Source organism: Blennius ocellaris (genome assembly GCF_963422515.1).
Source record: "Blennius ocellaris genome assembly, chromosome: 22".
Classification (NCBI taxonomy): domain Eukaryota; kingdom Metazoa; phylum Chordata; class Actinopteri; order Blenniiformes; family Blenniidae; genus Blennius; species Blennius ocellaris.
In genome coordinates this window covers 13,813,411-13,825,905 of record NC_137671.1, presented here as the reverse complement: position 1 = coordinate 13,825,905, position 12,495 = coordinate 13,813,411, and the positions used below count along the sequence as shown (strand labels likewise).

The following is a 12,495-nucleotide window of genomic DNA, read 5'->3' as shown; positions in this document are numbered from 1 at the left end:
GCGTCCCCCTGCAGACGTCCCCCTGCGGGCGTCCCCCTGTGGGCGTCCCCCTGCGTCCCGAGCCTGCTGTGTCCGCCGGCTGTATTTACTCTCTGCATGTGGCCACGACAAACTCCCGCCCTGTCGCACCGTCGACGACGACTCCCCCCATGTCTCGGAGCGGGCCTCGCCCGCCGCACTTATTGTGGTGTGACAGTGATGATGATGATGATGATGACTTTCTGTTCATGGGGCTTGTATATCAGATGCCTTCGACAATCATGTGCACATATCAAGAGTTAACATGACGACACAGGCCGGAGCGACTGATTGTATTTTGTCTTTTTTTTTCTTTCTTTTTTTTTCTTCTCCTGGAATAAATCCTAACTGATGGTATCACAAATAAACCTCCATTTTATTGTGTGTTTGTATGTGAACAACTTAATCCAAGTCGGTCCAAACACGTTCTCAAAAAGCACGTGTGTGTGTGAGAATCATCCATGTTTGTTGTCAACGCTTCATCACTTTCAAACAGCAGGCGCTCTTAACGTCTTTAAAAAGCAGATGTCTGACAGACCGAAGGCAGATGTGGTGAACGTTGGCTTTACTTTATTAGCGCGGGCTGGTAAACATTACGAGGCTTAAGCTGTTAGGAACACGCGGCCTGCAGATGTTTCTTCCCCGTGTAAAACGTGCACATTGGAGCAGAAACAGATCGTCTCTGATGTGATTGCGCCACAAAGAGTTCGCCTGAAGTTCACGGAAAACCTTGAAGACGCACGATCTGACGAGGACATCGATTAGGCATCGACTTACAAACGCGTTTATACCAACAAATATTGAAATATTTTGTGATATTTAGCATCTCTGTTTCTTACCCTTCTCGTCTTAGTCGTACTAGACGACGTAGTAAATCTAACCAGTGGCCTCACCTCGTCAAAACTACCACAGCAAAACCAGCCAATCAGAGGAAGAGGAGTTGCAGTAATCCATTTTACATCGGTGTCGTCGCTGTAATTCCAAATGTGCATAATGATGTGAGCTTGGACCCTCACCATTAGTCACCATTCATTTTTATTGCTTGGCTTTATTCTTTTGTTGTTTTTGCTCTTTTCCTTCAGATCTCTGTATTCAGTATTGTAATTTTATTGTGGTTAACGCACTTTGAAACAATGTTTAAATTATTAGTTATTATTATTATTATTATTATTATTAGTTTCTTGTCTCTGTGTCTTGGGAATAAAACAGTTGATGTCATTTACCTAATTAAATTAATCTAATAATTATTGCTTCTATTAAAAATAAACCTCTAATCCGAAACTTAATATTAAAAAACTTTGCTTTTCTTCACAGATTTGATCAGAAGCAGTTAGTTGTGCATATTAATGAATAACCTGTGACACACGGTTGTATATTTACTTACATTTAGACTCACCAGAGACACAATGTTCATGTTGCCAACTGGATCATGCTTGTTAAGAACTTCTCAGTCACAATAAGTAAACCTGCCACGAGGAAATATGATCACACAAATAAAATCTTGGACAGGAAATTAAGCAGCTCAAATTATGATCATGTTGTTCAGAAATTAAATGTATTTTGATGGTTTCATAAATCATGCCAAAGTCAAAACTATACATAAATGGTAAGACCTTCATAAATGGTTTTAATTAAGGGTATTGTAGCAAACTCTCCTCTGGACAGTCTTTGATGTATTTGGAATGGTGGTGAAATACCGCATATAAAAAAGATAAAACTTTTAAATGCAGAGAAATCATTAGTGATCATCGTTAACCGTCATCATCACGGCTTTTAATTGCATTTTTTTTTTTTTTTACTTTGAAAAGCATTGAATCTCCTTTCATACATTAAAAACAGACTAATTAGAACAAAACCTGTTCAATGAAGCAAACGTCTAGCTGCAAAACATGTTGGTCCCCCCACCCCCACCCTCCAGGTCAGGATTTGCGCCTCGCTGATCAGACGTATTGATATCGGTGCTTGACTAGCAGAGTTTGGCCGGTTCAAGCTTCCCGTGGTTCGAGCGATCGCACTTCCTCTGCTCTCCTCTGTGTCTCAGTTGGAGATTTTCCGCACAACCGTCTTTCTGTCGAGGCCGAGGACAGAGGACTGAACTCTCTCTCGCTCACACACACACACACACACACACACACACACTTACTGGTCTAGATGGTTTTGTGAGGACATGTTCTGTTTCAAATCCATTGCGGGGACCGTTCGTCCAGCGGGGTCTCCAGAAATTAAAAAAGAAAAGCTATAACTCATCATGGGGAGAAAAATGGCAGAAATGTCTGTTTGGGGTAATTACTGTACCAATATGTGATTTTGGTTCCCGTAATGTTTCCTGTTCCCGCAGTACAGCTGTTTCTACAAACCCCTATAAATATAATAATGCAAACATACAAACACACGCGTCACACTGAATAAAATCGGAACATGATGTCGGTCTTCGACAGTGGAGCTTAATTGCTCTTTCCACCTCCACGCAGCGGAGACCTTGTTGACGATGGCCGCCGCTGTAACCTGAAACTTGATTCACTCCCTCAGTGTGATTGTGCTCAGAGTCACTGATCTCTGCGCTTTTTAAAAGGATTTCTTCTCATCTTTAATTCATTCGTTCACCCTCCCCGTCCTCCTCTCTGCTCTGAAACCGATCCTCTTCTTCAGCCGCTCGGTCGCTGCAGGAACCCCCCCCCCCCCCTCCCCCCTCTCTCTCTCCCTCTCTCGTTCCGTCTGTATAGAAGTATTGACCGGTCCTTCACCAAGCAGCACGTTCACGCCGTAAAACTAATTACCAGCACGTCACCTGAAGCTGAGCGATTGCACACAGTCTCGGAGCGAGCGGAAGTGTGCAAACGTCGCCGGCATCATTTTGTACAGGCAGCTGCGAGGCTGCACAGCAGGGGGTGAGGATGTTTGTCTTGACTTCTCCCGAGACGCGGCTGATATATCGGGAAGAAAATCCTCCTGTAGCAACAGTGACGCTTTCGAGAGGCGTCGCAATTTCACGGGACCAGGATGTTCCTTCTATGTGTGACACAGAATATATATGCTTTTAAATCTTTTTAGGTAAATTACTGTTACGGAATCAAGTCTGGTTGCTGCAATTTGGGTGAAAGTAAACGGTACACACATATATGTTAATGTTATATATTGTTATTATATTTAGCAGGAGAAAAATAACGCCCTCTTCCACATTAACATTTTGAAGCTGATGTCTGTTTAGAGCGGAAATAAACGCTGGAAATGGTGTGGTTTTCATGTAGGGCCACTAGTAAGTGCTGTAATGCGAGAAAAATATGTCCTGAACATTAATAGTGACGAGTACACGGATATCCGTAGGGACAGACGACGATTTGATGCCTAAAATGCAATGTGAATTTAGCGTTTTGTGTGTAAACGCGGCCTTAAGGGAATAGTAGCAGCTGTACAGCAGAGAAACCAAACATGTGACAACAAGTTCTACTTCCTGAGATCCAACCTGTGGATGAATTCACACGATGACTTGTTTTTCTTTTGGGCTCTGACAGGAACAACGAGGCCGCACCGCGGGAGGTCGCCACGTTGCCCGTGGGTTATTGTCATATGAATGCTGCAAGCTGGAAAGTGGGACGATCTCGCCTGGTGATTGTCGTCGTTTCCAGCTGGATGGATTTTCCCCGTGTTTCGTTCACAGAGCTGCTTTTCCACCTTCAGTTCTCTGAAGGTTTGCGATTGTCATTGCTGCGGTATTTCCCGATATCCTGCGGCTTTGTGCAACTCTAAATTAGGTTTGCACATGTTGTTTTTTTTGTTGTTTTTGCGAGGCTTCAAGAAAAAAAAAAAAAAGTTTGGACGTGCTTCCCAATGGGTGGAAATTCCAGATTATCCATTTGTGTATTTTAAAGTCTGATAAAGAAATTAAAAACAACCTTTTTTTGGGGGGGGGGGGGGTCATTCCAGTGTCGTTGGCTGCTTCCATTAATGACGACTATAAAAGAAATTCAAAACTTGTTCCCAGCATCATATTTACTGTGTGCTGGACTTTGTTTCCAAGAACTTCAAAGCTTAAACTTCATAGTCGTGCTTGAAGAGAGATTGTTTTATGGAATTCTGGTCCCATCTTTGATTTTCATAATGATTTAGAGATTCTTTCTAACCCGACATCAGTCTCTCTTTTATGCTTTAATCAGTTCAGGGTCATGATGTTCTCGCCGTGTAACAACCACTATGTGACAGTCCAGATGTTTCATTAACAAAGAGGACAGAGACGTATGATTCAGGTTGATCGTGGATATTTTAAGAATTACGTTCTCCACGCGGCTGCCAATTGTTCCAAGATGCCAGCGTCCGTTGCCAGACGTACCATTGAACGAGAGTTCGTGTCTTTTGTGTGTATCCTTAAACAAAAACAAAAAAACACAATGGCAACAGGCTGTCGTTTGCCTCAAGTGTCTCCTTTATCGCTTCTTCCTCCCTCTTCGCCTCTTCCTCAGGAAAAGTTTCCGTCCCGCACGACACGAAACCTGTAAATCAGATTTCGATGAGCCGATCGCTCTTATCTCGGCATCCCCCGCGTTGGTGATTTGTTTTGGGGGGGTTTTTTCTCCTCACATTCAGCGAGGCCTCGTGACGCGGTGGCGGCGGAGGCGACTCGGCCTCCCGCCAGACGAACCTCAGACCGAGTCGGTGGAATATCTCAGCCACGTCCCGCTGTTCAGAACACTGCTGCCCACATAAACACATTCCTGTCACTTGATGGACCAGACACACACACACACACACATACACTGTTCTACCCCAAACTCATTTTACGCTCCCTGTGTGAGGCTACAGAGCTTAACTGACCTCCTCTGTGTGTGTGTGTGTCACTGTTTTTGTTTTGCACTCCACTGACCCAGATGTTAATAGTGTTCTTTAAAGCACGGTCTCACACACACACACACACACACACACACACACACACACACACACACACAGACTCGGTGTGTTTTATTAAAATCACATTTTATATGCAGGGCAGCATTTGTACAAAAATATTCACTTACAAGCTTCAAGACTTTTAAAATACTTGAATCAACAATAAATCAAACATACCGGCACATTAGTCATATAAATGTCATTTAAATCTCATAATTCCATCTGAAGAAAAGTCTGGCTGGTATCAGTGTTACTGGAATGTAAAAAAACAACCGGAACTGTTTCCTAAAAACGTCAGTAATGGAAGTTGCAGCGATCACAACTTCTATATTTTAACCTGGTGCATTTTTTTTCAATTGTGTTTGAACATTTCAACAATATATAGCATGTAAAATATCAATCAATAGTTCTAATCGATACCCTAAATGTACCCGTGAAAGATATGAATGATCGGTTCATGAAAAATGCAGATATGTGGCTTTATTGTGAATTTAGTCGCGCAAACATTTTGATTATGCTTGAAGGGTGTGTCGCCATCTCTTCCCCAGTTTCTGTCTGGTCCGTTTCCCGTTTTATTTTGAAGACTCACACCCTCTCTGGTTTCGGGCCCCGGAGGTGTCTCACCTCTGCGTCTCCTCACCGGCTCGTCTGCGTCTCTGGACGTCTGGACTGTTGCTTTGAGCAAATTTGAGTCCTTCCCTCGTTCTCATTGTTTTACAATGAAGCCAAAATATCAGAGTGAAATGGGTGATTATTCTTGACACGGGCACAGCCTACAGTCTACAATAAATTCCACTGGAGAGACTGCAGATACTCTGGCTTAAAAATTAAACGTGCTCTTTTTAAGCGAAGACCCTTCCCGGTTGGTCAACGAGTCAATCCGGCCGCGAGTGAAACAAAGTCCAGCTCCACCTTTGTGCTCGTCGCCACGAATCCGCCTCGTCTTTTCTACATGTCGGTACAAAAAAGAACGTTTATTTACAAGGAAAAAACTGTGCAGATTATTACTTTTAAAGAGCGTTTTTCTCATATATGACACGTGTTTGTCCCTTGATCGGAGACCGCCCAGCAGTCTCTCTCTCTCTCTCTCTCTCTCTCTCTCTCCATCACCCTCTCCACCTAAAGCTTCACCCTCTTGCGTATCGCCACGCCGCCGTAGCGCTCCGGCGGCGACTCCTGCTGCGTGATGGCGTTGAGGTGATGGCCCGCCCGCCTCTCGGCGGCCTTCAGCTTCTCCCGCAGCTCCTGCGCCGCCTGCTCGGCCTCGCGCGTGGCCTTGCGGGCGTTCCTCAGCGAGCGCTTCACCTTGCGGACGCGCTCCTTCAGCTGCCGGTTCCTCCTCTCCGTCGCCGCCATGCGCTCCTGCAGCTTCCTGCCGCGCTCCTCCTCCTCGAACAGGGCGGCCTGCACCGACGAGCACAGCAGCTGGAGCGGAGAGAGGGAGCGTACTTCATTTGATGTTCTCCTCCACCAATAAGCTGTATAACAGCCGGTTTACGTGCACAATAAAAACCCAATCATTCGACTGGTCAAAGCAAACAACAGCAGCTGTCTGGTTACGACCGATCCGATCAATAGATTAGATGACCGGCTGTACATGTTTATACTTGTGAGAAAACTGGAGTAAAGTCGTCACAATAGTGTGTAACACAAATGAAACAGCAAATATAAGACAGAGCAGCTGATATCCAAAAAAAGGAGTCACTTCTGGAGTGAAAACAGAATCGTAAGCTCATCAACCTTTCTCCTTTCCACAATTACTTTTGCTTTTTCATGGTTTTTCTCTGTAAAAGTGCCTTGAACTGGCTTTGGGTTCGGGTTATTTGGTGCTACACAAATTTTTTTTAATTTAATTGAAGATCTAAGTCCAAGAAAACAAGATCAGAAAGTCACTGTGACATAGTTATTTATGTCCTCCTAAAGAAATATGAAAATGGGCTAAAACCTCTCTATTAGATGTAAAAAACTAATTTGAAAAAAAGCTCCCGAAGCTGCATTTGCATCATTTATCTATAAAAGATGCAAATGGTCATTTCAGCGATGTCACTGCATTTAGTCCTGCGCAGGTATTCACAACCCGTCTCTCGTTTTTTTTTTTTTTTAGACTACAGTCGAACTCAGATTACGTAAAACGAGTCCTCGTGTACAAGTCTGAAGCCGTCGTCTTGCCGGGAGGAAGACTCGCGACGGGAAGCTTCAAACTGGCGCACCTGTCCAAACATCCGGGCGTTACCTGCCCCGCCGTTCAGCGTCGTCTGTGTAAACAGTGTTCAGAGGACATCACGGGACTTAAATGTCCTCCAATTCAAAGACGTAGAAGGACACACACACACACACACAATAGGAAACGTTGCCGCATATCTTTTCGCTCCAGTTTCTCTTCCTGCTTTTGTTCTATTTTAAACTATCGCCAAACAAAATTGTCGAGGAAACCATTTGAGAGATAAAAAACCGAGCCAAAGGAGGGTGAATATTGAGTTTCGGTTCACCGGACGTCCTTCTCTGCCGCTCGCTCCTTCATCAAAGCCAGTACCTCGACCCATGCTGCTCCACCGTGCGGCACCATAATAACACTACGAATTCAGTCAAATTCAGCGATATGTGCAGCGTCGTGGACATTTTTCAGAATCAGACTGACGATCACTTACGGACCTGTTCAAACTGTTCAATCACTGAGGAACTTAATTGTTCCCAAATAGGTAGAAAGTTAAAACAAACAAAAAAAAACCACCACTGAATTCAAGACATTTACACAATGAACCATGATTTGTCAGCCGATTGGGACAGAGCAGAACATCCAGGGTTTATAGATATGAGCTACACTTACCCTCCTGGAAGGAGGTGAATACGACATTTTGCGCCATTTCATCAATGACCTTAGACTCTGAGCCTCTGATTTGATCTAAACGCAACGTTACGTTCTCGCAGTGAATCAAGAAATCGACAGATCGTCACATTAAGGACTGAGAGTCGGAGGCCAAGTCACCGTTCACACGTTTTCCAAAGAAAAACGCACAACTTGGAAACGAGATGCGTGTAGAAACGGTGGCATAAGTTTTCATGCGTCGCCATGGCGACACATCTGCTTTGAGCTCCTCTCATCTGCTTTGTATGGGGAAAAAAAACATTTTTCACAGATTTTTAACATTTATTCGGAAACGATTAGCTGACAACATCCTAAAATCTAACGGGTCGGTCGTTGGGCGATGGAAAATCATCCCTGAACATTTCGGGTGAGGAGTTTTTGCGAAGCGTAGGTCAAATACATGCAAAACAATAAATAAACCCAACTCTCTCGCCCAACTTGCGTTGCCAAAGGTGAAGAAAAAGACAGCATGTCAAAGAAACGAAGAAAAGGAGAGGAATTTAGAAATATGGGGTTTTTTTTATCTCCAGATTTCACCTCAGAACTTTACAGACGCTCAATAACAGTCGTCCAAACTATCCAGGCTCCAGAGGTTCACGTCAACTAGACGAAAACGGGATTTTTCTCCTCTTCTTCCACAGGTTTCTCTGGGTTTTGTTTGCACAGGGAGGGGAGGGAGGGGGGCTTCAGAGAGATGAAGAGATAGAAAGAACAAAGGGGAGACAGAGAGAGGAAGGAATACAGGAAAACAGGAGCCACGGGGAAACTCTGCTTCTGCACTTTTCTGAGTTATTCTCCCCAAGGTACACACTCACACACACATTGTGTTCGTCCTGGGCTTCTCGCTGTGGCTCTCGTCCTCCGTGAAAATGTTAACGAGAGTCGGAGAACTTGTTAAAGGTGTTTACGCGACGGTGGAGAGCCGGAGGTTTCCCCTCGCTGTGGGTCTCTCTCTGGGACCTGACAAATGAAGCCGAAAGACGAGGAGGTCTGGCGGCGAGCCGGCGGCTCCCATCTGGCTTTTGGTTAAAAAAAACAACAAAAAAAACAAAAAACAGCTCGGTGCCACTGATAAGCTGAGGCTTTGAACTAAACGCTAATTGGAGGTTTGAGCAGGAGGGTTCCCCGTCTCAGCCACATGTGGTTCCCTGAAAAGCGGGAAGGAACCGACAGATCGGGAAAGGATCCGTGTCCAAACTGCTGCCGGGGGACGTCTTGAGGCGTCAGAGGGCGGAAAGACGGACGAAAGGAAGAAGGAACCGCCGAGACGGGAGGATAAAGGGGTAGAAAGACAAGGACGGGGTTCCCTTTGCTGTCACGCTCCCGCTTCAACCACCACTGGGGAACATCTGTTTTGTGCCGCCTTGTTTAAAGGGCCCCTCCTCCACTGAGTGACCTTTGACCCTGCAGGTCAAACCTCCACAGGTAAAGAGGAAACGAGACGCACCTTCACTGATTCGCGGGTAAATAATACAACTTGTTGCTGCATTTGTTGTAAATAAAGTCACAGATTCTTCACAAATCTTAAAATCTCTCTTTGTGTGTGTGTGTGTGTGTGTGTTCTTTTATGGTGATATTGTTCAGAAAGAGTGAGAAAATTGACTCTGGCTATATCACTTAAAACTAGATCCCAGCCAAGTTTCACATCAGCTACAGTCAATTGAATCTCTAAGTCTTCAATAACAGTCTGATTCATTTGAGGGGGAAAAAAACAAACTTCTTGACGTAAGATATGGAAACTTAAATATTGGAAAATCAGGTTTTACACGTTCAAATAGAAGAAACATTGACTTTACTGAGAAATTGCGGCTTTTATATTGATGTTAACTGTGTCTGTAAGTGGGGCCTGTTTTGATTTCTCCTATTTTATCACGTTAAAACCGTCATTTAATGACATTCGACATCGTTTGAAGAGGCGAGAATGCTGTGGGTGTTCACACTGGAACAAATGAACACAGTTTGAAATCTGCTCTATTCGCAGCAAAGGCAATGAGGCTGGTGTCAAACTACAAGCACGCGCTACTTGGATAAGTCAGGAAAAACTATACACTTTAAAAACGGGAGACATTCAAAATGGATGGATTCGGGAATAACTGCATGTAAGCGTGTGGCGGTCTGATTTCACAGTTCAGACGTGGCGATAATATGAAATCCCTCCGGCCTCCACTCAGCCAGTCGTGACGGTAAAAGCGTGTCCTGACACGTCCGAGGTGCAAGGGGCCGGATGGCCGCGGCGGGCCGCCGTTCGCAGGGCGCAAGCTCGTGGCGGTGGGTCAGCTGGATGTGTTGCTGCACGCCGACACAGATCAAAGCGGCAGACTTGGCATGTTTTACAAAAAAAAAAAAAACAGCCGTCTGTCAGTGGCTGTGGATCTTTTCCGTTTGATCTTTGACCCCCGCCTAGGGGGGGTGGGGGGGGGGGGAGTAGAAGATATCCTGCCTGAAGAGCCCAGCGGCCGAGCAACCTCCACGGTCACTTTGATCTTTGACTGGCTGGGAAATGATCACATGGCACCAATCGCATGCTGGGACTGTATTGAGGGTGCAATCAATTCTGTGTGTGTGTGTGTGTGTGTGTGTGTGTGTGTGTGTGTGTGTGTGTGTGTGTGTGTGTGTGTGTGTGTGTGTGTGTGTGTGTCTTGCTCTGCCCCGAGCCAGAGGAGCAGTTCGACCATGTTCCTCCTGACATTCCTCTCAGCAGAGTCACTGCTGGGCTCCGGCTCATCTCGTCCACACGCCAACCGAGTCCCAGTTCTGTTTCTACGACGACGGTCAGTCACGACAACAACAACAATAACAACAACAACAAGAGTGAACGAGTGAGCCGCTACACCGCCGCTTCCAAGCTACCTGCCGCCTGCGTGTACTCTCTTAACCCCCGTCGTCTCCATGGCAACAAAGATGGCTTGTTTACATCCCCTGCAGGGCAAACCAAATAGGGACGTTTCTAATTTATTCTTCAGAGGGGGTAATGACGTTTTGTTTTTAGAAAAGCAGCACTATGGCAACCAGCTCTCCAAACCCTGTTTGCGTGTTTGTCCTGGGGGGGGGTTACGACTCGGTTTCTCATCCTCACTGCAGCAGCCTGAATGACTTGCATGTGTGTTGGAAGGGAAGCGAAGCCTCACCCTGCTGTCCTCCTGGGTGTCCCACTCCGGGCTGAAGGTGTGGAACGGCTGGCTCCCCTGGGTGCAGTTGGAGAACTGGAAGAGGCTGGAGAACGTGCGCCTGTTCTCCGCCGTGTCGGGGAAGATGGCGTCCTGGAAGTTGACGCCGTGAGGCAGGATGTTGTAGTTGTCGTCCATCCTGCAGAGAGGCGAGGAAGAGGGTGAAGAGGTGACGAGGGAGCTGAAGTCTGGAATCGAAAGTGTTTTGGTTTTTTTGCAAGCTGGAGCCTGTCAGGAAGCGTCAAGTTCAATAACGCTGATGATCTGCAAGTGAACTCAACCGCAGCCGTTGGATTCAGAGAAGATGTAAATGGCTTCCATGTATTTGACCTGTTGCCCTCCAGCAGGAGCATCAAAACAAAAACAGACTCAGAAACAGTTTATTTGCCATTAAAAAAACAACATCTCAACCATATATAACCAGCTCTATAATTTCGTTACACATGCGTGATAACAATAAAGTCTATTCAATCCTGACTTGTTTGCTCTCAGGTATGATTAAATGTGCGTCAATCCTCACACCTCACCTGAGGAAAAAGAAGTAGGAGTAATTCTCCATGACGGTGTGGGACTGGCAGGACAGGTACCCCAGCCCTGTCAGGTTGAGTCTGGATCCGGAGGGCACCTCCAGCATGCTGCCCCAGGCTTGATCGCACAGCAGCTCCACCTCAGCCGAGTACAGCAGCCCTTCCTCGGCGCCCTCGTACCCGTACCCGAAGCCGAACGGCAGCGAGTTGTACAGGCTCCCCTTCGCCCCCCCGGCACCCATCGGGTCCCGGTGGATCGCCAGCACCCGGGCGTACACGATGATCTCCGCCAGCTCCGCCCGGCAGCCCTCACTCAGCGGCCGCCAGTCGGAGGGCAGCTGGCAGCCGTGCGTAAAAGTGTCCAGGTGCGCAAAGACGCACAAAACCGCGAGGAGGGAAACCGTGGGAAACATCCCGGACGAAGAGCCGCCGATCCTTATGACTCCGTGGAGAAATTTTTTTAACAAAAAGTTGTGTCAGGAAGACTTTTATGATAATCAAATTTAATCTAGATCGAAATCCACATGATACCAAAATATGAACTTACGCGACGCTTACTTTGATGCTTTAACGTAAAAAGAAAAAAGAAAAAAAGAAGTTCAACTTTTTCATGCGACGCAGAGATTCCGTGCTTCCAGACTACTCCAGATGAAGCCCAGTGTGAGGAAAGTTAAACTCCAGAGGCTCCAACCTGTTTCAATTCCTCCACTTTTCTGTGCGAGAAGCTGCACAAGGAGCGCGTCGGTGGTGCGTTCACGGACCGATGCGCGGCTCAGATATTCTGCGTTTTCCACGTGGGCTGGCCTTTCGGAGTGACCTCAAAAAGCTGGTCCACCTCCTCCTCCGACACGTGTGTAACGCACTCATGATGAAATTAATGGATGAATCAATTGATGAAATTACAAGACATTTTCACCCTCAGAAAAATGAGGTATATTGTCAAACTTTTTGGAGCAGCTCATGAAAAAAACATCCAAGGTGTTGGTGCAGTGGAGATTAATCGTTAACAGAGCCCCCTGGGGTTTGCTGCAAATCT

The 12,495-nt window shown here is 46.0% G+C and overlaps 1 protein-coding gene across 1 annotated transcript; it reads right to left on the bottom strand.

The window, feature by feature from the left end:
* Nucleotides 1-5,081: 5,081 nt before the first annotated feature.
* On the bottom strand, nt 5,082-11,872 carry ccdc3a (coiled-coil domain containing 3a; the record flags this gene model as incomplete). Its single annotated transcript, XM_080517924.1, has 3 exons — nt 5,082-6,324; nt 10,894-11,071; nt 11,460-11,872. 3 exons carry the CDS (start codon nt 11,870-11,872, stop codon nt 6,019-6,021), a joined length of 897 nt encoding a protein of 298 aa, XP_080374050.1. The 3' UTR covers nt 5,082-6,018.
* Nucleotides 11,873-12,495: the final 623 nt, after the last annotated feature.